The sequence below is a fragment of the Pinus tabuliformis genome, chromosome 4_1 (assembly GCF_031772625.1).
Source record: "Pinus tabuliformis cultivar Carrire ecotype Pingquan chromosome 4_1, CPIR1, whole genome shotgun sequence".
NCBI lineage: Eukaryota > Viridiplantae > Streptophyta > Pinopsida > Pinales > Pinaceae > Pinus > Pinus tabuliformis.
In genome coordinates, this window is record NC_142303.1 from 218,544,828 (window position 1) to 218,569,797 (window position 24,970).

At 38.8% G+C, this 24,970-nt stretch overlaps 1 protein-coding gene across 2 annotated transcripts in view; it reads left to right on the top strand.

Annotated features, from left to right (window-relative positions):
* LOC149175019 (dual specificity protein phosphatase PHS1-like) overlaps nt 1-18,133 on the top strand; it is a 105,818-nt gene extending 87,685 nt beyond the window's left edge. For both annotated transcript variants that reach the window (XM_089419495.1, XM_089419496.1), the window contains 5 exons: nt 14,923-16,039; nt 16,149-16,295; nt 16,524-16,751; nt 16,935-17,095; nt 17,229-18,133. In XM_089419495.1, the coding sequence (XP_089275621.1) occupies nt 14,923-16,039; nt 16,149-16,295; nt 16,524-16,751; nt 16,935-17,095; nt 17,229-17,535 (1,960 nt within the window). In that variant the 3' untranslated portion in view covers nt 17,536-18,133. The remainder of the gene's footprint in view (nt 1-14,922; nt 16,040-16,148; nt 16,296-16,523; nt 16,752-16,934; nt 17,096-17,228) is intronic.
* Nucleotides 18,134-24,970: the final 6,837 nt, after the last annotated feature.

The following is a 24,970-nucleotide window of genomic DNA, read 5'->3' on the forward strand; positions in this document are numbered from 1 at the left end:
CTTCCTGAACTCCAAGCATATATCGAAGTTTAGTGAACTTCGCCTCTGTGAGAGCCTTTGTGAAGATGTTTGCAACCTGATCATCTGTTGAACAATATTGCACTTCAAGAACATGGTCATGAATGAGCTTTCTGATGAAGTGCATGTGTAGTTCAATGTGTTTGCTGCGCTGATGCTGGACTGGATCTTTGCATAGCTGAATGGCACTTTGATTATCACACCAAAGTGTGGTTGGATGCTGCTGCTCAAAGCCAAACTCTGATAGGATCTGACGAAGCCACAAGGCTTCCTTACTAGCTTCCACGGCACCACGATACTCTGCTTCTGCTGACGAAAGAGAAATGGTAGCCTGTTTCTTACAAGCCCATGTAATAGGTCCTGAACCAAGAGTGAAGACATAACTGGCAGTAGACTTCCGATCATCAGGGTCACCAGCCCAATCAGAATCAGTGAAACCAACTAACAGAGGAGCTGCTTTGGCACTGTAATGAATCCCAAACTGTACTGTACCTCGAACATAACGAAGTATTCTTTTAGCTGCTTTCCAATGACTTTCACGGGGGTTTTGCATAAAACGAGCAACAAGGCCAACAGCAAAGGAAAGATCAGGACGAGTATGGGTTAAATACAAGAGTTTTCCTACAAGTTGACGGTATAAGGTAGCATCAACTTCAGGAGAAGTACAAGAGACTGAAAGTTTGACTCCAGACTGAAAGGGAGAAGGGGCTGGCTTACAGTCTTCCATGTGAAAATGACGAAGAATATCACAAGCATACTTGGACTGGGAAAGGAAAATACCCTCCTTGGATTGCAAGACTTGAAGACCGAGAAAATAGTGTAAGTGTCCTAAGTCTGTCATTTCAAATTTCTTTTTAAGGCTGGACTTCACATGGTTTATAAGGTTGGGATCACTACCAGTAAGAATAAGATCATCAACATAAAGAACAAGGATGATAAGAGAGTTGCCCACTTTCTTGGTGTAGACAGTATTGTCAGAATGACACCTAGAAAAGCCAGATTCTAAAAGAAAGCTATCCATTTTGGCATACCAAGCCCGAGGAGCTTGCTTGAGGCCATAAAGGGATTTCTTAGGTCGACAAACAAGGCTGGAGTCTGTTTGTATGAAGCCAATGGGTTGTTCCATATAGATTTCTTCCTGCAAGTCCCCATGCAAGAAGGCAGATTTAACATCCATCTGATGGACTTCCCATTTTAAAGAGGCAGCAAGGGAAAGAACAAGGCGGATAGAGTTCATTTTGGCAACAGGGGAGAAGGTTTCAGTGTAGTCAATGCCTTCAACCTGTGAAAAGCCCTTAGCAACGAGACGAGCTTTATGTTTATCAACTTTCCCATCTGGTCCATACTTGGTTCTGTAAACTTGGTTCTATAAACCCATTTACATCTAACAAGTTTGCGTCCCTTTGGTAGAGGAACAAGATCCCATGTATCATTTGTCATCAATGAATGATATTCTTCATTCATAGCTGCTTCCCAATGTGGATGGCCTGAAGCTTCTGCAAAAGTGTCAGGATCATGATTTACTGGAGCTTGAGCCAGTAAAGAAGAGGCTCTTTCAAACTGAGAACGTGTACGTCGCTGATCTGTAGGATCACCGGCAAGATCACCTGCTGCATCCCGAGTAGCACGGACCCATCTTGGAAGTTGAGGATCCTGAGAAGGTGGGGGAGGATTATCATCCTCGCTTTCATCATCTGAAGAAGAAATGTTTTCAAAAGTAGAAGAGATAGGAAGAGGTGGCACATCCGCCGGACTAGGCTCGCAGGCCGATTTATTTTCATCAAATTTTACATCTCTTCTAATGATAACATTTTTGGACTTAAATGGAATAAGTCTATAACCTTTTACATCTTCAGAATATCCAACAAAAGTACATTTCTCACTCTTAGGTTCTAAAGCTTTATGCTTTTCATCTGGAATATGGGCCCATGCTTCACTTCCAAACACACGAAAGTGACTTACATCTGGTTTAATGGAACTCCAAGCTTCTTCTGGAGTGATATTCTCTAGAACCTTAGTAGGAGTGCGATTGATTATATAATTTGCACAATTAATTGCTTCGGCCCAAAAACTAAGACTGAGTCCTTTAGATTGCAGCATACAATTAGCCATTTCCTTTAAGGTGCGATTTTTCCTTTCAGCTACACCATTTTGTTGTGGAGTGTATGGAACAGTATGTTGCATTTGAATTCCATTTTCGGTGCAAAAGTTGATGAATGTGTTTTTAACATATTCTCCACCATTATCAGTTCTTAGCTTAAGAATTTGATGTCCAGATTGTTTTTCAACAAAGGCTTTGAAGGCCAAAAATGTGTTAAATACTTCGCTCTTGAGTTTTAAGAAGTATACCCAAGTGCGTCTGGAGAAATCATCAATGAAAGTTAAGAAGTACTTGCAGCCAGAGAATGAAGCAACAGGAAGAGGACCACATAAATCATTGTGCACAAGCTGTAAAGGGGCTGAGGCGTGCCAAGAGGCACGTTTGTCAAAACTGTCCCGATGATGTTTTCCGAGTACACATCCGGAACAAACACCATCTCTGCAAGATACCATAGGAAGACCTGTCACCATATTTTCTTTACATAGATGCTGAAGGGAGCGATAGTTTAAGTGACCAAATCGCTCATGCCAAAGTTTGCTCACTTCATCATTATGAGCAACAAATACTGAGGGAAGATTTGATGACCCAAAGTTGTGAAACTTATACAACCTTGTGGAATCATCAGCAAGACCAGTAGCTAGAATCTGTTTAGGATCTTTTAGATCCTTGATTACAACATCATGAGGTGAAAATTCAACAATTTTACCTTCACCTGAATGAGTTATCTGATAGACAGATAGAAGGTTGCAGGATAAGGTTGGAACACATAATACATCATTAAACTGACCATTGTCTAGATGAACAGTTCCAGTCCCTACAACATTAAGAGATCTATCATCACCAACATATATATTTTTGGTGTTACAATCATTTAAAGAAGAAAACATGGCTTGGTTTTTGGCCATGTGATAAGAGGCTCCAGAATCAATGAGCCACTCATGAGAATGAGAAGAAGAAGAAGATACATTTAATGCATAACCAGACTGAGATGATTGACAACGACATGCAGAAAGTGCCATTCCGGAAGTTGAAGTTGAAGTAGGCTCCACATGGATGTTATGTTTCTTCATTGCGGCTTCCAAGGCTTCCATCTTCTTAAAGCATTTAGATTCTAAGTGGCCATCTCGATTACAAAAGTTACAATGTCTATCAGTCTTCTTCCATTTGTTTTTATTGGTCTTATCATTTTGCTGAAATGATCTTTCATTTTGAGGCTGAGTTGGTTTAGGACCATTCTTTTGAGGATATGACTTCTTAGGATTCTTTGAATTTGGTTGCTGTTGGGCGGCTAACGCTTTCGTGGAAGAGTTTCCAAGATTAAGAAGACCAAGGTGTAAGAGTTTTTCTTGTTCTCTTATTAAGGAATCACAAAAGGAGTCAAAGGAAGGGGCCTTGTAGTCTTTTCCTTGACAAATGAAAGCTTCCCTTGTAGAATGGAAAGTGGAAACAAATACAGAGTAGGCTGGTCCCAACTTAGTAAGGATGGAATAAATAAGGTTACCATCTTCTTTCTTAACTTTAACACCTTCCAAGAGATATCTAAGGGTCTTGAATTTGGACAAGAAATCTTCAATGCAAGAAAAATTATTAGGATCCAAAGTAAGCAACACTAATTTCATTTTTAATCCCAAAAACTTTAGCGAGTTTTTCTAATGCTTCATGAGGAGTCTCAAGTTCTGCAATGTAGAATCTAAGATCAGGAGAAATAGACATCCCTATCAAACCACGTGCTTGATCTTGTCTATTTTCCCATTTTGCAGCCTTGTCTTCATCTTTTGGTTTCTTCTCTTGGTCTGTGGCTATTCTGAAGAGACCTTTACTTCTAAGTAAATCTTCCATGTAGGCTACCCATTGGAAGTAGTTAGTGCTGTCAAGAATGACTTGGCATGGACTTTCCATTTAAAAAAAAAACGGAAGCTGAAGATGCTGAAAGTAAGTGTTCCAATGGATAGATCTCGAAAAAAAAGGCGGTTTTAAAAAAAACGGCTCTGAAAAAGGCTTCCGGATGAAGAAGTTAAGGCTTTTTGAAAAAAAAATTGTTGACGTTGCCGGCAAAGTGCGCGAATGTGCGGGAATGAAAAAATCCGCCCCCACAAAATGGAGACTTGAACCCAAGTGCTCTTAAAATAGCTTTGAACCAATTGATCTATACAAAAAATTTGAGAGAGAGAGAGAGAGAGAGGGGGGGGGCCTTGGTTTGCGTGCTTGCCTTGAGAAAGCTCTTTTTCCCTACAAAACACAAAACACAAAACCCAACACGAATATGCAAAGAAAAACGAACCTTGCGGCTCGAGGTTAGTTTTAGCCAAAAAAACTAGAATTTTTTTAAAAAAAATCTCAAAGTTAGCTTTAGCCGAAAAACTAAATATTTTTCTCAATGTTTCTGATTTTCCGAGATCACACTAAGGTGCAGGGAAAAGAGCATACGCATGAGAAAAATCCTTCCTTTCTGTTTCTGATTTGCCCAGATCGCACAGAGTCGCAGGGCAAAGAGCATACTGTAAAAATTCTGTTTCCCACCCTGGTTTTCAGTTTCACCTTATTTCTCCCATGTAGTTAAATGCCCATTCCCATAACCATACATTTAACAGACTGAAAAAAAATAAATATTGCTGAAAACACAAATTCTGGAAATTTTTCAGAATGCTGGAAATTGCAGAAATAAAAATCAGCAATTAAAAACAGCCATTAAAACACATTTAAACTCAGTGATTTTTGGTCAACTTGACCCTAGAAAAACCCCCTACAACTCTTGGGGAAAACTAGTTTGAGAGCTCTTCTTTATTTCTGGAAATGCCTTTTTACAGTGAGAAATTTTCAGCAAAAATCAACAAAAAACAGCAAACAAATTTACAACTTATCTCGATTTCTGAGCCTCACAGACCACCAGAAATTTCCAAACAGCAACACAATGCTGTACGGCCACTGTACGGACGGTACGGACGGCTGTACGGACGGTACAGACAGGCTGTACGGACCTCGATTTTTGTGCAGAAAATCAGCTGCCTCGATTTCTGTGCAAAAACAAATCTGCCTTTTGCTGTTTGCTCAAGAAAAATCTGCCTTTTACTGCTTGCACATTCAGCTGTAAGGATTTGCTTAAATGCTGTCTTGGTATGTGTGCCAAGCTGCTGCCTCCTTCTCCTCCTTGTCCAGAAATCTCCCTTGCTCTCTTGCTCTCTCTCTCTCAATCTGCTCATGAAAGAATGAATGATCTTTTCCTCATTTTCCTCCCTTAACCCAACCCTAAATGACTTTTGGGTGATCCCTAAATCCAATGGCTGAAATAGATTTAGATCAATGGCTGAGATTAAATGCTCATTTAAATCTCACTTTCTATTTTTTTAATTCACCCGACTTTAATAAAGACCCACTTAGTCATTTCTTTCCAAAGTCACTTTTCCTTTCTAATTTTTCATTGACTTTATAAAAGTCACTTTAAAATTAGACTTAGTAACTTTATCACTTAAAGTCACTTTCAAATTAGATTTAACTTTATAAAAATTATAAAGTTACTTTAGGAGAAAAATTAAATTCTTTTGGACACTTTTCCCTAGGCCAAAGATCAAAGCCTTAGGGAACCACCTGTCCTCCGGTACCAAATTTCAACACTCCCTCTTACCGAGGAAGGTGTTCCTCATCACACCCATCTTGTCTCTGAAGTAGACATGCTTGCCCCGTGGTAAGGCTTTGGTAAGAATATCTGCAACCTGCTCATCAGTGGAAATATACTCAAGCTTCACAGCTCCCTTCTGAACATAGTCTCTGATGAAATGATATCTGATCCCGATATGCTTTGACCTGTCATGAAATATTGGATTCTCCGTGAGTTTAATGCAACTCTGATTATCACAGTAAATCACTGAAGGTCTCAACGGCTGACCAAATAAGCCAAACAACATCTTGCGAAGCCAGATGGCCTCACAACTAGCTAGACTGGCTGCCATATACTCTGCTTCCGCTGAACTCAGTGCTACTGACTGCTGCTTCCGGCTGAACCATGACACTACTGCTGAACCCAACCCAAAACAACACCCTGAAGTGCTCTTCCTATCAGAAGCACAACCTGCCCAATCAGAATCAGTGTATCCTGCCAATCTCACTCCATCTCCCTGCCTGTAGTCTAGACCATAATCCACTGTCCCCTGCAAGTACCGCAAAATGTGTTTTGCAGCCACCCAGTGAACCTTCCTAGGCTCACACATAAACTGACTCATCGTGTTGACTGCAAAACAGATATCTGGTCTAGTGTTGACCAAATACATCAAGGAACCAATCAGCTGCCTGTACAATGTGGGATCCACCAACTCGGAATCCGAAGCATGAAGCTTCTTCCAGTTGGTGATAATCGGTGTCGACATGGGTCTACAATCCTCCATGTGGAATCTGCTAAGGATGTCCACAATATACTTCCCCTGCCCCAGGAAGAAATGCCCCTCCTCCTGCCACACCTCCAAACCCAAAAAGTAATGCATCAAGCCGATGTCCTTCATCTCAAACTCTGCCGCAAGATCTCTCTTGCAGTGCTCTATGAGTCTCTCTGCACCTGTAATGATCAAGTCATCCACATACAACACCAGAATGAGAGGCTCCTCACCAATCACAATAAAGTAAAGGTTCGGATCTGCCTCACTCTTTGTGAAACCCATCCCCTGCAAGTATGCATCTATCCTGGAGTACCAAGCTCTGGGAGCTTGCTTTAGGCCATAAAGGGCCTTCTTCAATCTGCACACATGGGACTCCTTCCCATGCACCTCAAAGCCCTGTGGCTGCTCAATGTACACCTCCTCCTGTATGAAGCCATTGAGAAATGCGGTCTTCACATCCATCTGGTGGATCTTCCAACCCATCTCTGCTGCTATCGATATAATGGAGCGGATCGAAGTATATCGAGCCACGGGAGCGAAGGTCTCCTCATAATCAACTCCCTCTACCTGGGAGAACCCTCTAGCCACAAACCTCGCTTTGAATTTCTCAATGCTGCCATCTGCATTATGCTTTACCTTGTAAAGCCATCTGGAAGTAACCACGGATTTGCCCTCAGGCCTCGGCACCACCTCCCAAACATCATTCTTCATGATAGAAGAATACTCCTCCTGCATGGCCTCTCTCCAGACCTGCTGGCTAGCTGCCTCCTCATAGCTAGAAGGCTCAGAGTCAAGGATGCTGGTAACCATTGCCATATAACTACAAAACCTCTCAGGTGGTCTACTCTCTCTGACCGGCCTCTTCGGCTCAGCAACAGATGTGGCATCTCTCAAGGTGTCCTGAAGCCACTTGGGCTTCCTCTTCCCTGAGCATGCTTCTCCCATAGGAGAATGAAACTCCTCCTCATCACCATCAGTAGCCTGAACTTCTGACTGTCTGTCTGCTGTCCTCCTGCCTGCACCTGAACCTGTAGAAGCTGAGGTACCGTGTGAACTGTCCATCAGTGGACTCCCTAGTGAACTGCTCTGCATGCTGCCCGGAGCACCACCCCTCTGGCTCGGCGAGCCACTGCTCACTGATGGACCTGACATCCTCATAGATGTACCTCCGGATCCTCCTGATCCCTGCCCACTGGATCCCTGCGACTGACTCAACTGTTGTTGAGGGTCTGGCTGATCCAGATACTCTAACTCCCATGACCTCCTAAAGGCCCTGTCCTCCTCGAACTTCACATCCCGTCTGACAACAACTCTCCTCTGTGCAGGAATGTAAATCCGAAAGGCCTTTGAGGTCTCACTGTAGCCCACAAAGATACCCTTCTCTGCGGTGGGCTCTAGTTTGGTCCTCTTCTCCTTGGGTATATAGGAGTATGTAATGCATCCAAAGATATGAAGATGACCAAGATCAGGCTTCTTCCCAGAGAAAGCCTCCTCCGGAGTCATGTGCCCCAAGGCACGATGCGGACTCCTGTTCTGCAAGTAAACAGCTGTGTTGCAGGCCTCTGCCCACAAGAACAATGGCAGCCCCTGATCATGTAACATGGCTTTGGCAGCCCCTATGATGGATCTGTTCTTCCTCTCCGCAACCCCGTTCTGCTGGGGGTTGTAAGGAACAGTGAACTCCCTCCTAATGCCTGCCTCCGCACAATAGTCAACAAACTCCCCAAGGGTGTACTCTCCTCCATTGTCCGACCTCAGGGACTTGATCTTTCGACCTGTCTGAGTCTCCACAACAGCTCTGAACTCCTGAAACCGCTTGAAGACCTCACTCTTGGTCTTCAAGAAATAAATCCAGGTCCTCCTGGAGTGATCATCAATGAATAAGACATAGTACTCATATCCACTCAAGGAAACATGAGACATCCGACCACTCACATCGGAATGAATCAAATCAAGTATCCCCGTCGCTCTGCTGTCACTGCTAGGAAAAGGGGATTTGGCAAACTTGCCCATTGCACAACCTCTGCAAGTATCAAAGTGATCAGTACTGAAATCTGGCACACCTGTGGTGATCTCCCGCAATGTCCTCAAGGCTCCATGATACATGTGTCCCATCCTGCGGTGCCAAATCTCACACAGCTTAGAACTGCTAGCTCTGCTGTGGGTACTACTGCTCAATGCCAAAAGGGGCTGGAATGCAAATTTGTACACCTTTGCATGGCGTACACCTATCACTCTAGCTGAATCAGCTGGAGTGCCCCTGGGATACATCAACACCTGTCCTCCCCTGAACAGTACCTCATATCCTCTGTCCTCCAAAGCTGAGACGGATATGAGGTTCTTCCTCATCCCTGGCACATAAAGAACATCTGACACTTTCAAGGGAGGTTTGGACTCCCTCTGAAATGTCAGTGTACCCACCCCGACTGCTCTAACAACTCTGTCATCACCGAGTACTACCTCAATATCAGTGCCACTCTCTGAAAGCTCTGAGAAGTACTCCCGGACTCCTGTCATGTGGCGTGAAGCCCCACTGTCCACATACCAGATACCTGTAGATGCTCCGCTAATTGAGGGAAAAGCATGCTCCCTCTGAACCTGTGTGGCAAGTGATCCTGCACTAGAGGACTCACATGTAATGAACGCAAACTCCCGATCAAAACGACCTGCAAAGTCCTCAATCTCAGCTGAAGCTGCCACATCCTGGTTCTTCCCCTTTTTCTTCTTCTTCTCCGGACACACCACTGCATAGTGTCCCATCTTCTGACAATTCCAACACTTCACTTTGGAATAGTCCTTCTGTGAGTTACCCTGTTTACCTTTACCTTTGCCTTTGCCTCCACCACCGCTTGTGGAAGCCTGCTTCTTCCCTTTGCCTTTCTTGCCTCCTGCCACCAGTGCTACGTCCTCATCCTGCTCAACTGGCTTGGCTGCCCCAAGCTGTCCTTTCCTGATCTCTGTCTGAATACAATCATCCCAAAACCTCTCCCATGTGGGAAGGGTCTCACGTGCACAAACCCCATCAGCAAAGTTCAACCATGAACGGGGGAGGACATTCACTGCAATACGCACCAACTCAGTGGATGGAATGGCCTCTCCAATCGCTGCCAACTCATCTCTCACATTGGTAATCTTTGTGAGATATCCAGCTGCACTATCATTTCCCATCTTAATGTTCTTCAGCTTCTCCTTCAGGACCATCTTCCGGTTCTCATTGGTACTCTGGTAGAGATTGGACAATGCTGTCCACATCTCATGGGCATTGCTCTTTCCTCTCACATGAGGAATGCAATGGTCTTTGATTCCGTCTAGAATCAGCCTCTTACCCTTGTTGTTCTTTCTATTATAAGCTGCCAACTGAGTAGCATCAGTAGGCACAACAACAGGGTGCTGTGCTGTATGCACCATGATATCCCAGACTTCTGCTTCCTCAAAGATACTCTGCATTCTCTCCTTCCAAACGCTGTAATTTGTATGCCCATCCAACCTATCCTCCACCCTCAATCCCAATGACATCTTGCTGTCCTAAAACTGAAAAATAGCACTGCTGTAGTAAAGATAAAACTGCTGTTTATGAAAAATCAGCTTGCTGGAATTTTCTGAGTGAAAAAATCAGCAGCTGTATTTTTTTCCTTTTGCTGTCCCAAACTGCTCTTCAGCACTCAAGCTCTGATACCATGTAAAAATTCTGTTTCCCATCCCGGTTTTCAGTTTCACCTTATTTCTCCCATGTAGTTAAATGCCCATTCCCATAACCATACATTTAACAGACTGAAAAAAATAAATATCGCTGAAAACACAAATTCTGGAAATTTTTCAGAATGCTGGAAATTGCAGAAATAAAAATCAGCAATTAAAAACAGCCATTAAAACACATTTAAACTCAGTGATTTTTGGTCAACTTGACCCTGGAAAAACCCCCTACAACTCTTGGGGAAAATCAGTTTGAGAGCTCTTCTTTATTTCTGTAAATGCCTTTTTACAGTGAGAAATTTTCAGCAAAAATCAGCAAACAAATTTACAACTTATCTCGATTTCTGAGCCTCACAGACCACCAGAAATTTCCAAACAGCAACACAATGTTGTACGGCCACTATACGGACGGTACGAGCGGCTGTACGGACGATACGGACGGCTGTACGGACTGTACGGACGACTGTACGGACGGTACAGACAGGCTGTACAGACCTCGATTTTTGTGCAGAAAATCAGCTGCCTCGATTTCTGTGCAAAAACAAATCTGCCTTTTGCTGTTTGCTCAAGAAAAATCTGCCTTTTACTGCTTGCACATTCAGCTGTAAGGATTTGCTTAAATGCTGTCTTGGTATGTGTGCCAAGCTGCTGCCTCCTTCTCCTCCTTGTCCAGAAATCTCCCTTGCTCTCTTGCTCTCTCTCTCTCAATCTGCTCATGAAAGAATGAATGATCTTTTCCTCCTTTTCCTCCCTTAACCCAACCCTAAATGACTTTTGGGTGATCCCTAAATCCAATGGCTGAAATAGATTTAGATCAATGGCTGAGATTAAATGCTCATTTAAATCTCACTTTCTATTTTTTTAATTCACCCCACTTTAATAAAGACCCACTTAGTCATTTATTTCCAAAGTCACTTTTCCTTTCTAATTTTTCATTGACTTTATAAAAGTCACTTTAAAATTAGACTTAGTAACTTTATCACTTAAAGTCACTTTCAAGTTAGATTTAACTTTATAAAAATTATAAAGTTACTTTAGGAGAAAAATTAAATTCTTTTGGACACTTTTCCCTAGGCCAAAGATCAAAGCCTTAGGGAACCACCTGTCCTCCGGTACCAAATTTCAACACATACGCAGAAATGAAAGGTATAGATCCGGTTAAAAAAAAAGGGCTAAATAAACCGAAACCGAAATAAGCAGAGAGAAAATAACAGTAAACTGCAAAAAACACTGTATACCTCATGATCTGAAAAATGACGCAGCTAGGGCTACCGGAAACCTTTTCGCGTGAAACGAAAGGGGTTCCTGACTGGAATAGATGCTCCGAACGCAACAGAGCAGTCCTCTCGGCCCGAAAGCAGTCAGAAACAGCAGATCTAGGAAACGACAGCCGCATGCAGTTCTACCGGCTTCAGATTTGGATCACCAACGGACGCGGCCCTCAAATAGCTCTGATACCATGTAGGAATTTACAGGGTAAGTTCCTCAGAAAGAATACCAAAAGGACACCGCTCACAACCAGATCACAGATCAATACACCAGTATTTTTGACGTGGTTAAAACCCTCAAAGAGGGAAACAGTCCACGGCCTGTCCCAACGTGGGTACTACAGGCAATTTATTAATCAAAGAATGAAAATTTACATAAGCTTCTCTCATGCACAGATTACCCGAACAATGACCCTCCATGCGCTTTAAATAGAACTCATGGACCAATCGGGTGTCAAGCCACGGATCAAGTGTCGGTAATACCGAGGAGAGAATGAATCGTCGGATCACTACATATCGTGACCGTCGGATTGTAAGTTACAAAATGTACAACGGTAAAGAAACACACTTTACCTAACTCTATACCTAACTCTATACTAGACCAAGTTGAACTTAACTATTTCCTATGTGTCGGAATATCCTAACATCATCTAGTCATAAAAGTCAAAGAGAGTCAATGTCATGTATGAAGAACCCTTCTTAGGCATATGTTACAAATGCATATCAGTCAATAGGATTGTCAAGTAGCCCTCCAAGACAAGCACAAGTTATCCTTCTTCAAGTCGGCTTCAAGATGAAATGTAGAACTCATGTCGGCTAATATACATGGACAGAAGACTATAAATAGGCAGCTCGACCTATTCCACAGTCAAGCATTACGATCACCTTTGAAATGCGAATGACAATTGCAGAGACAAAATTCAGTGAAAGAGCTTGGATAAGGGTACAAAAACTTGGCCTTATTGCAGAAAGAATTTCGGATAATTTCAGAGTGAAGTTTGGATAGATCACAAGGATATTCTCTGCATAATTTTCTGAGATAGAAAGTGGATTACAGTGAAGATCAAGAAGGCAGAACTTCGGTGATATATCACAGTAAATGTTTCAGTGCTATATCTCGATGCCTCCATAGCAAATAAGTTTGGTGCTATCACAGTGATAAGGGTTCAAAGCTACTACATTGAGAGGATTTCGGTGCTACAACAACGAAAGGATCTCTATGCTACCACAATGAATAAGATCTCAGTACTACCACAGTAAGAAGATCTCGGTGGTGATAGTGTCTTGGTGCTAAGAAGGTCGAAGTGGAAGAGGAATCGAGAAGAGGAAAGGAGCAAAAGGTTGACTGTCAAGAGAACTTGTGTCTTGGTCTTGGAGTGGCAAATAGGTCAAGGGTCGTGGTCTTGGTATTCGTCAATTGGAATCTCTATAAGAAGAATTTGTGCAGGTTTTCCTCTCAAAGAGTGAGAGGTTTTGGCCTTGGCTGATAGCCTACATTTTGTGTCTCTTGTCTATTTATGTTCATGCATTGGTAGCTGTTTGATGAAGAAGAACACTAATAACCTAAGTAAAGGAAGATCCTAATCTAAAGAAGTAAAAATATCTCACAAGCAGTTACTAATTAAAGAGAAATCACTTAATATCTTTGCCCTAGATTTCTCAATAGACACAACCCGCCGAAACCGTTGCCAAAATGCCCATGCAAAAGACGACCAAACTCGTTAGCAAAAGAAAGTGGCCCATTGAAGAGCCAAGCAACAGAACTAGCGAGTGCGCCGCGCCCTCAACCCTCCCCACAGACATATGATGATGAATGATCAAAGACCTCAGAGCAAGGCGACACTAGACAACCCTGCACGCAAATGAGCCAAAGCCGATACATGCCGAGGCAAGGGGGCATGGAGACATGAAACAGGGCAAGTTAAGCTAGGGTTAGCCGCCTCACCCCGCTCCCTCAACTTCCTATATCAATGTGTTGGTATGTTGAAGTGCTCTTGTTTTGCATTATTTCACTTGAGGCACACATTCATTTCTTGCATCACTTTCAATTTCGTTGCTACTATTACTTTCATAAATCTATTTCAGCCATTATAAATTTCATTCTCAAGAAATACTTCACGTTTGGTTGCTTATCGACAAGTCAAAAGTAAGGCTTTACAATGATGTAGGTGAACTTTTGAAATATAAAGTACATAGATTTAAGTGCAGAAAGTGTGAAAAACAAATATAATCCACGTGTACACCAATTCATTAGACTAATCTCCTCATGACCTTAGGCAGTTCCTAGAAAGTGATTTTACATTTGCTAATGATGCATAAGATACTTGATGCCTGTCACTAGTTGTATAACAGTTATACCAGCTTCACCAAACCATAAACTGTTCTAGTACTTCGTTTATTCAACCCTTAATGCCATTTCCCACCATGTGAATCAAGATAAGGTTGACCTGAGGAACTGGTCATTTCTCACAGACGTCTGTAGCTAATTGTTTTAGTGTTTATGTTTTTTATGGTGTTTTTAAAGGGATTTGGGTCATGATACGCTGTATCCTGTTTGTATCCAGGCCTAATCAGGGTTGAATCTGAATCTAATTTGGGATTCCTCATATACCCAGTGCCCTTGAGATGGATCCAATATGTGCATGTTTGTAGTGATTAATAGATATTTTTAACGATTAAATGTAATTATGGAACTGTTACTTTTAAATTTCTGTAGTTATAATCTAATTTGAGTTCAACTTCAACACAAAACTGAGGTGTCATTCTTGTAATTCAAATGTTTCTAATAAGAATAATTATAATATGAGTTGTTGGTTATTGATTTGGCCTTAGAGTTTGTCAGAGCTGAAGGCATGATGGTTACTATAATCATCTGTGATGTTTCTTTCAATGAATGCCTTAAGCTGTGCCTTCCTCATTTGGTTGGAGTTAAATGGTTTTCGTTAACCTGTCAAAAAGTGTTATCATCATCCCCAATTTATCATGTATCATAGACATTTTCCTTGGTGAGATATTTCCCAAAACAACTGAGATAATTCATTGACGATTTTCTGGGTTTTCTGAGTCCTCTTATTTAATCCTTTGAAGATATATTTTAAGGGTTTATTCCACTCACCCAAGAATACAAGTTGGCCCTGATTTACTCATTTGTCCCTCATGCATTTCCTTGGCCCTGATTTTCTCATTTGTTCTTCATGCATTTCCTTGGCCCTGATTTTCTCATTTGTTCTTCATGCATTTCCTTGTTTTTCGTTAACTACAATTGAAGGACAAAACCTCAAAAAAATACATGAAACTTGTCTTAACCTTAGTTTTGTGTGGGGGAATATGAAAATGGACAATGGACCGGTCGAGAAATTTAAAAGAAAAGCATAATGTAGCAGTGATAATTGTGCAGGATGCATATTTCTTATATGTATTGATGCAAAGATTCACGTAAACACTAAACCTTATATTCTTGTCCATTCTGTTGTAGGTATGTACATGGTTGCCCATGGTTGGACAGTTCATTTGCATTTAATACTCAAGAAGCTGCTCAAAAGACTGCTGCAGCTCTTGGCAAGCTATTGGTTCTAGATTTAGTTGTCCGAAATGAAGACCGCCTGCCTTGTCGTCAGCTTGGATGGCGTGGGAATCCGGAAAATCTTTTATTCACAGAAAAACTTCCATTTATAAATGTGGACGTCTCATTACATGAAAAAGCTGAATTTATGCCTCGAAGAAACAGAGGATTTGCAGTTTCTCATAGGGAAAGGAGATTTAACTCAGTGGACAGCAGGTCTGGTTTTGATAAAGTAAGTCTTGTTTCACACAATTCTGACACATCTGATTGGTATGGTTCTGCGGGGGATATTCATGCAGTAGAGTGTGGGGCATTGAAAAATGATATGAGTGACTTTTATGTTGTGGCAATTGATTCTGGAGTTCCACGCCGGCCTCCTGCTGGAAAAAGGTCGTCTGATCAATTGCAATATCCAAAGCTGGTGGAGCTTCTTCTAAATAGTACTGAATTTTCATCAAATTTGCTTTATGAAATATCTGGGGAGAGACTTGGCTTTCAAAATTTAGGTGAAACTGCAGGGAATTTAGATTCTTGTTCTTTGGAAAGTGTTGACCAAGTAAAAGTTGTTCAGGAGTTCCGAGCTGGTTTTCGTGGTGCTCTGAGGGAAATGCAAAGCTTACATGTTTTCTTACTAAAATTTCACCAGAAGTTGGATGCATTACTGAGAACATTTGTGTCAATTATAAGCAAAATCCCACCCGGTGATGAAGATAAGGAAGATTCTGGGGCTGTTGAATCCTGTTCAACTCCATCATTTCAAAGTAGTTGTCAGTCACCAGCTCTGTATAAAGAATTTATGACTCCCGGTGCTAGTACAGAAACTGAAGATGCTTCATTGAACGAGGGTTCTAGTCCTCCAGATTGCTCAGGAAAATCATCATTGAAATCTCCTTTTAAAGACAGCTCACCAGAAACAGTGTCACCGATGACCCGAGACAACTCCCATGGAAGACAATCTAGGGGCAATGGAGATCCTCTTCGCAGCATGCGCCTTACTTTAAAGTTGAAGGACTTCAATAAGAATGCAAAGGTGTGATCATTATATTTAATAACATATTTGGTTGCTTATTTTAAACATTGTATTGATTATCTTACTTTATAGATAAGAGGGATTCATTCTGAGACATTAATGTCTGTAGGTGGATGGCGAAATAAATAAGGAATTGGAAGTATGGAATGAGTCTCTTAGAGCAGAAGCAGTTAAGTTCTGTCATGAAAATGGTTTTAACACGGGCTTTTTTGAGGGTGGAGATAACCATACTGTTGTGGACACTTACGAGTTAAAGGTAATAGGTCTATAAAGGTATCTCTTATGAGTTTTGCTTGGAGATTTTTCTATAACAGACAAGTGTTGTGTTTCAGGGATGGGGCAGCTTCAAAAAACAGGGTCTTTGATTCTTTACCACGGTTTCCATAATGGCTTGAAAAGAATGAGAAAATCTGCAAGTCTAGAGCAGTTTTCTGAGAGCTTTTGAATATTTCAAAATATTTATTTCTATTTTTGGCTGTTATAGGTAAGGCTCGAGCACCTTCTTGAAAGGATGGCTTTAATCTCTCAGGCTGCAGACACAGAGCGCCCTTCTTCTGTTACAAATTATTTGTTTGTTGGTGGAGCTTTGGCTGCAAGATCTCTTAACACGTTGCAATATCTTGGAATTACTCATATCTTGTGCCTCTGCCCAAATGAGCTTGGTCAATCAGAAGCACAATATCCGGAACTCTTTGAGTACAGAAATTTTTCGGTGGTTCTTTCTTTCCTTATTTTCCTGGACTATTGCTAGCCCTAGCTTTTGAGTATCTTTATGTTGTTGAATTTGCTATATTAGAGTTGCCTGTATTTCTGATCAGTCACGATGCATTGCATTTATAGGTGTTTTTAAGGGTGGAATTTTTGTCATTAAAGCAAAATTTTATCTATGTAACAGATATATGATACTGATAATGCAAACATCAGTTCCCTTTTTGAAGATGCTTCTGATTTCATCGAGAATGTCGAAAACAGCAAGAGTGGGAAGATTCTTGTTCACTGTTTTGAAGGAAAAAGTCGCAGTGCAACAGTTGTCCTTGCATATCTTATGTTACGCAAGTATGAATCTCTTGTTTTTGGTGTTGCTTTTGTGCCAGGTGGTATATCATATTTCCTGTATATACTTGTAACAAAATTTTTGTTCCGAAACTTATCATATTTATCTCTGTTTTGATTTGGATTTCACCGTCAGGCATCAAACTCTTTTGGAAGCATGGAATCAACTCAAGCGAGTTCACCGTCGTGCACAGCCAAATGATGGGTTCATGAGAACTCTTATAGACCTAGATAAGAGATTGCATGGGAAAGCTTCTATGGATTGGCAACAAAGGAAGCCAATCATGAGGATCTGCCCAGTTTGTGGGAAAGGTGTAGGCCTAAGTAGCAGTTCTCTAAAGCTTCATTTGCACAAGTCACATCGACGAATTTCTTCAGGAAGCTTGGATAGCCTTGATTTAAAAGACTTGCAACAAAGCATTGATTCAGTCAAATCAAGCTAATGATATGAAAACTACCTATTATCACTATAAGTTTGTCTGGCATCTCCTTTTGAAAATGAGGCTGCTAGGGTTCGTTCAGTGGAGAAAGTACACAGCTTCATCTGGGGGAAGTTGCTGGTTACAAATCCAAGAAGGAAATTCAGTTTGCAGCTAAGATAGGGATTTTGAGAAAAGGAATTCTCTTTTGAAGTTGGAGCCAAAGCGGACATGCTTGCACACGTTGCTTAGATATGGAGTGGGAGTACCTCTACTCTGGCTAGCAATGTGAGATTGTATGATGTATTTGATTCTGTGCATTAATAAAATATAAAATGCATTTTTTCCAATGAGAAAAAAGGTTATCTATTGTAGTAGTACGTCTACCTCTCAAATGTAATATGACTTTTAGGTAAATGTGTTCGATCTAGCGCCAATTTTTCTTTTGGCTGTTGTATTTTTTAGATGAAGTAACTGCCAACAAATCTAAATTGTAAGTGGCATAGCCTCATTTTTCTGTGTGAATGTTCGAGGTTGCTAATGATGCAATTTACCTGATTGTTGAGTAACTTAACAGCATACCTTGTCTATATAAATAATGATCCTTCAAGTTGGAGCTGAAGTGAATATGTTTAACTCCACTTGCATATGTAGGAAGGAGGTCTTGTGAGACTGCTGTTTGGCACCTCAATGTGACAATCTTGATGTACATTATTGATTGATGATATAATATATGTTGCATTTTAAAAAGTTGACAGAATTCTAGAGTTCTGTAAAGATACTTTGTCAATCTATTCAATGCATCTTGAGATTTATTCATTTATTTATATTTGTATATAATATCCATTTTTCAAGAGTCAGTTGGATTTATCTTGGGTTTTTGGGTGGTTGGGGAATGATGGTTATCCTCCTCATCTAGGTTCAATTCCACAAATGGCATATTGGGCTCATATCAAGTATAATGTTGTAATGGCTTTGAGCCTTGTTGAATGGTCTTGACTCTTGAGTCCTAAGAATATCTTAGCTTTGCTGACGGGCTGAAGGGTTGAGTACTTGGTTACATGGAAAAAATATTCATCCATCTTTCAAGTCAAATTGCAGCGTTGCAAAATTATTGTATTAAAGCCTCCTACATGTTGCACAATTAGAGCATTGTAATATAGCCATCAGCGTGATGCTTCTCACCAAACAACTCTTTCAAGTCAAATTGCAGCGTTCCAAAATTATTGTATTAAAGTCTCCTATATATTGCACAATAAGAGCATTGTAATATAGCCATCAGCGTGATGCTTCTCACCAAACAACACCTCTTTCAAGTCAAATTGCTGCGTTGCAAAATTATTGTATTAAAGCCTCCTATATATTGCACAATTAGAGCATTGTAATATTAGCCATCAGCGTGATGCTTCTCACCAAACAACACTACCTTCATACCTGTGTTGTTGAATTGTACGGTTTTGTTTTGCATTACTATCTGGGATAAAGAACTGCAGGTTCTCATGCGAAGTATCCTTATTTTGACCACTCTAACAATTTTTCTAGTAAGAATGGGTTATGGGCTGTGATTTGTATGCCTGTGTTGTTGAATTGTACGGTTTTGTTTTCCATTACTATCTGGGATAAAGAAGTGCAGGTTCTCATGCGAAGTATCCTTATTTTGACCACTCAACAATTTTTATGGTAAGAATGGGTTATGGGCTGTGATTTGTAGCCATCGTGATAGCATGTGCCCTGGAAAGAAATGTGTTTGGTTAGGTGTGTAATCCTTTCTCCGCGTGATCACAAACATGCTAACACCTAATGGTCACATAGGTGAAGAAAAAATGTGCACCCTCTATGTTATATTAACTTTCTTTAATTTGGGAATATCCCTCTATACTGAGCAGCATGCCACATGCCTCCATAGTCTATGCGACAAATATTTAAATGAGCATAGTTATGTGAGGAGCTTGGTGAAATGTGACAGATGGACCTTTAATGGCCCGAGCAGTTTTGATGGAGCTGGAATATACTGGGTGAAGGTTTAAGGAAGGGTTGGATATCTCCAATCCCATTTTCTTCATGATATCCTAAGGCGTATGCGACTGTGACAAGCACCTATGTTCATGTACATGACATGTTATATGATGTGGATAACTTGTTATATTTGTTATATAATGTGGATAACATGTATTTTAAATGAAGAGCGAGATGCTTTATTATATTTTATTATTCCAAATCTCCAAAATATCTCATGGGTTAACATGACACTTAACCTTATGGTCATTAACGGGTTTCAATTTCACCATCGGTGTAAGGTGAAATAGAATAATACTATGCTGTTCTATTGTTTATTCATGTTGTCAGATGTAATCTTTCTGGGATATTTTAAATTTTAACCTTTTGTTAGATTAATTTTACAGTGAAAAGTCTTTTAATCATTTGGTAATTGAAGTTCTTTATGTTATTTTAGTTAATGATAACTGTTTTAATTAAATTCTCTTTTTATACTTGTATATTTATATAAGATTCAAATGCAATGTTTTGTAATTCTGTACATTATTTCTAGTTCGTTCTAGGACTATTAAGTAGGAGAAGCAGATTTTATTTATTTATTTACCATATCTAAATATTTTTATATTTTAATATGTTTTCAACATTTTTTGGTTTTAATTCTCATATATATTTTCTTTAATAATTTAATTTAATATTAGGGAAATAGGTATGGTTATGTTGTTGTATCAATTATAGATTTAGGGCTGTTACATTTTCCATGGTTATGAGATGAAATTGAGTAATATTATGTTACACTTTCCATGGTTGTGAGGTGAAATTGAGTAATATTATGCTGTTTTATTGTCTATTCATGTTGTCATATCTAATCTTTAAATATTTTAAATTCTAACACTAGGTAAGGATTAATTTCACAATGAAAAACCACTGGAGTACTTGGTAACTGATTTTTTTATTTTTTTATTTTAGGTAAGATTAATTTCACAATGCAAAATCATTGGAGTACTTGGTAACTGAATTTTTATTTTAGGTAATCATAGACAATTGTTCTAATTAAACTTTGTTTTTATATTTGTATATTTATATAAGATCCAAATATAATGTTTTGTAATTCTAAGCATTAATAGAGTTTAGGCTTCTGTGATCCATATCAAGTTTACAATTTTTTTTTTGGCGAAGATCACATGAGATATCATTTGTCGACACGTTTCGAACCAACCAGTGTGGTTCATCGTCAGGACAAGTTGAAGAAACAGATCTAGCCTAGCAGTTTAAATAGACAGAGCAAAGCCCCCAACGGTTAAAAAGGCTAACAACTACTTTTGACTAGGTACCTTTAAAAATGCTACCCGGGGGACCAGTCCTTTAAATAAATTAATATTGTGATAAAAATATTTAAAAATAATTAAAATATATAATAGTTATGTTAAAAATAATTTATGTTACTAGTTAGTTAAAGATAAATAAATGAAAATCATATCTAAGGGGGAAAAAATTACCCTAGAGGGGATAGTCCCTCAAATAATAATGATAAATAATTAAAAATTCTTTAAAAATAAATAAACAATTATGTTCAATTAGTAAAAATAATTTATAAACATAGTTAGTTAGAGAAAAATAATTAAAAAATTATACCTAAGGGAAAAAATATTTCTCATAGAGGGACCAATCCCTTAGAAAAAATAAATAAAATAATTATGTGAAAACTTTTTTATTAATGAAACTTATATGATAAAATTATATTATATTAAAATTAAAATATAATTAAAACTAAATTATATTAAAATTATATTAAAATTAAAATATAATTAAAATTATATCTAAAATTAAATTATATTAAAATTATATTATTAAATTATATTAAAATTATGTTAAAATTATATTACCTAGGGGACCAACCCCTAAAATAAAATAATTTAATGATAATATATAATTCAAAATTTAAAATTTTTAAGTTAAATTAATAATTAAAATACTTCGTGATAATATTTCGTTACAAATAAATTATTAAAAATAGGAAGGAAAAACAAAATGAGTAAAATATATATGTAAAAAAAAAAAAAATAATAATAATAATAATAAAATAAAATAAAAATAAAATAAAATAAAATAATAATAATAATAAAATAATTAGAATAATAATAAATAACTACGTTTAAAAAAAAAAAAGGACTAGGACGAGATTTACCTGATAGGGTCAAGGACACCATCAGGCAAGATTGTGCGGTTGTCTTGAGAAAGGCTAAGCCCCCTAAGAGCAACCTTAGCAAGGAAGAATCTGTCGCTCTCAGATCCTTGAACCAGAACAAGGATATCATTGTTTTAAAAGCAGACAAGGGTGGTGCTGCCGTTATTCTGAACAAGGCTGATTACCGTAGCAAGATGTTGGATCATCTTCATAATAGTGGTAGCTACAAAAAGCTTCCTAGGAATCCGTTAAAGAAGGTTGCTAAGAAGGTGGCGCTTGCCATTAAATCCATTAGCTCATTGAGTTCCCTGCACCATAAACTCATTGAAAGCAACCCTATCGCGCCTAGAATATATGGTCTCCCCAAGATTCACAAGGATGGGGCTCCCTTGAGGCCCATTGTCAACACCATTAGTGGTCCTATCTACCTTCTTGCTAAGTTCCTTGCGTTAAAGCTTAAGCCCTTGGTTGGTCGTACGGAGTCCTTCGTAAAGGACTCGGCTTCCTACATTAAGGAGCTTAAGGACATTAAGCTTGACCCTGGGGACATTCTTGTTAGTTTTGATGTTGTTTCCCTCTTCACTTGCATCCCTATTAGTGAGGCCATGGAGGTGATCAACCGCCTAACAGATCCTGACACTGCTAAGTTAGTTGAGATCTGTCTCACTTCTACGTTTTTCTGTTTTGAGGGAGAGTTCTTCGAGCAAACCTGCCGGGTTGCCATGGGCTCACCCCTTTCCCCTGTTGTCGCTAATCTTTTCATGGAAGATTTTGAGTCCAAGGCTCTAAACTCTTCCAGGCTCCTGCCAAAGCTTTGGAGAAGATATGTGGATGACACCAATGTTATCTGGCCTCACGGCCAAGAGGAATTAGATCTCTTCTTCAATCATCTCAATAATCAATCCTCTGCCATTAAGTTCAGCATGGAGCAGGAGGTTGATGGTTGCCTTCCGTTCCTCGATATTCTTATTTCTAAGAATAGTGATGGTTCCCTCGGCCACCGAGTTTTCCGGAAGAAAACGCATACTGAGCAGTATCTTCATGCCAGTTCCCATCATTTCCCGGCTCAAAAGTTGGGTGTTCTCAATACCCTGGCTACTCGGGCCCTAAGGATCTCGGATAAGGAGAGTTTGGAGAAAGAAAAATCCCATCTCCTTGATGTCTTTGTTGAGAATGGTTATAGTAGATTCCTGGGTCAGAGGGCTTTCGTTAAAGCTTCGAAGAATTCGCTATCTCATCGAGAACCAAAGGAGTGAGTTCCTGGTGTCCTTCTTCCTTATGTTCAGGGGACTACTGATAAGATTGGTAGGATTCTCAAGTCGCATGATGTTCCTGTGACCTTTAGGCCCCTGAACACCATTCGCATGTCCCTCAGATCAGCGAAGGATCTTATCGACCCTGAAGATATGAAAGGTGTGTACTTGATCCCCTGTTCCTGTGGGACCCCCTACATTGGGGAAACTGGTCGCTCCATTAATCAGAGGATTAGTGAGCATGCAGCTGATCTTAAGCATAGGCGTACTAAGTCCTCTGTTTTGGCTGAGCATGCTGAGAAAACCAATCATCATGTTTGTATTGAGGAAGCTAGTGTTATTGCTAAGGTTTCGCACTTCCATCATCGGAAATTTAGGGAAGCGCTTGAGATTGAAAAGAGGCCGAGTAATCTCAATAGAGATGATGGCTGGAAAATCAGTCGGTGTTGGGTCCCAGCACTCTCGTCCTAGTCCTTTTTTTTTGTTTTAAACGTAGTTATTTATTATTATTATTATTATTATTATTATTTTATTTAATTATTTATTTATTATTATTTTTTTTTTTACATATATATTTTACTCATTTTGTTTTTCCTTCCTATTTTTCCTTCTTATTTTTAATAATTTATTTGTAACGAAATATTATCACGAAGTATTTTAATTATTAATTTAACTTAAAAATTTTAAATTTTGAATTATATATTATCATTAAATTATTTTATTTTAGGGGGTTGGTCCCCCTAGGTAATATAATTTTAACATAATTTTAATATAATTTAATAATATAATTTTAATATAATTTAATTTTAGATATAATTTTAATTATATTTTAATTTTAATATAATTTTAATATAATTTAGTTTTAATTATATTTTAATTTTAATATAATTTTAATATAATATAATTTTATCATATAAGTTTCATTAATAAAAAAGTTTTCAGATAATTATTTTATTTATTTTTCTAAGGGATTGGTCCCTCTATGAGAAATATTTTTTCCCTTAGATATAATTTTTTAATTATTTTTTTCTAACTAACTATTTTTATAATTGTACATAATTGTTTATTTATTTTTAAAGAATTTTTAATTATTTATCATTATTATTTGAGGGACTGTCCCCCTCTAGGGTAATTTTTTTTCCCTTAGATATGATTTTTATTTATTTGTCTTTAACTAACTAGTAACATAAATTATTTTTAACATAACTATTATATATTTTTAATTATTTTTAAATATTTTTATCACAATATTAATTTATTTAAAGGACTCGTCCCCCCGGGTAGCATTTTTTAAGGTACCTAGTCAAAAGTAGTTGTTAGCCTTTTTAATCGCTGGGGGCTTTGCTCTGTCTATTTAAACTGCTAGGCTAGATCTGTTTCTTCAACTGGTCCTGACGATGAACCACACTGGTTGGTTCGAAACGCGTCGACAAATGATGTCTCATGTGATCTTCGCCGAATTTTTTTTTGTAAATTCTAAGCATTATTTTTAAATAATTTTGTTTCAAATAGGAAAAAACAAAATCATTTTTCTTGTCTCATTATCAAAAGCATTTCTTAAGAAGATCAAAATAAAAACTATGATATAGTACCACTGGCATATCACAATTTGATTGAAATCATATATATAGAGAGAAACACTAGTATGCATATACTCATACACAAACAAAATAAGGTGGTCACAAAGACAGTTTCAAGGTTCAGTACATATCTATATGGAGAAAATAGGGCTGGTAAAATGTTTAGTTCAAAAATCCACATATAGGAACGAGTGTCTGGTGCCTATTGAGATTTATCCAATGTTTCTTCATGCCACAATTTCATCTTAGGATTTATTTTGACAAAGTAAATAGGTTTTAATGCTTCACTGAAAGATTGAGCATAGGGGTAGTCTTACCCAATGGTTCTTGAGGAGATACAATCTATCATGCTCACTTCCATCAAGGTTAAATGCTTCGATCTTGGGAGGATGAATATAACTGGGTGTTCCTTACCTAATGGATGAATTGGACATTAAACAATCCAT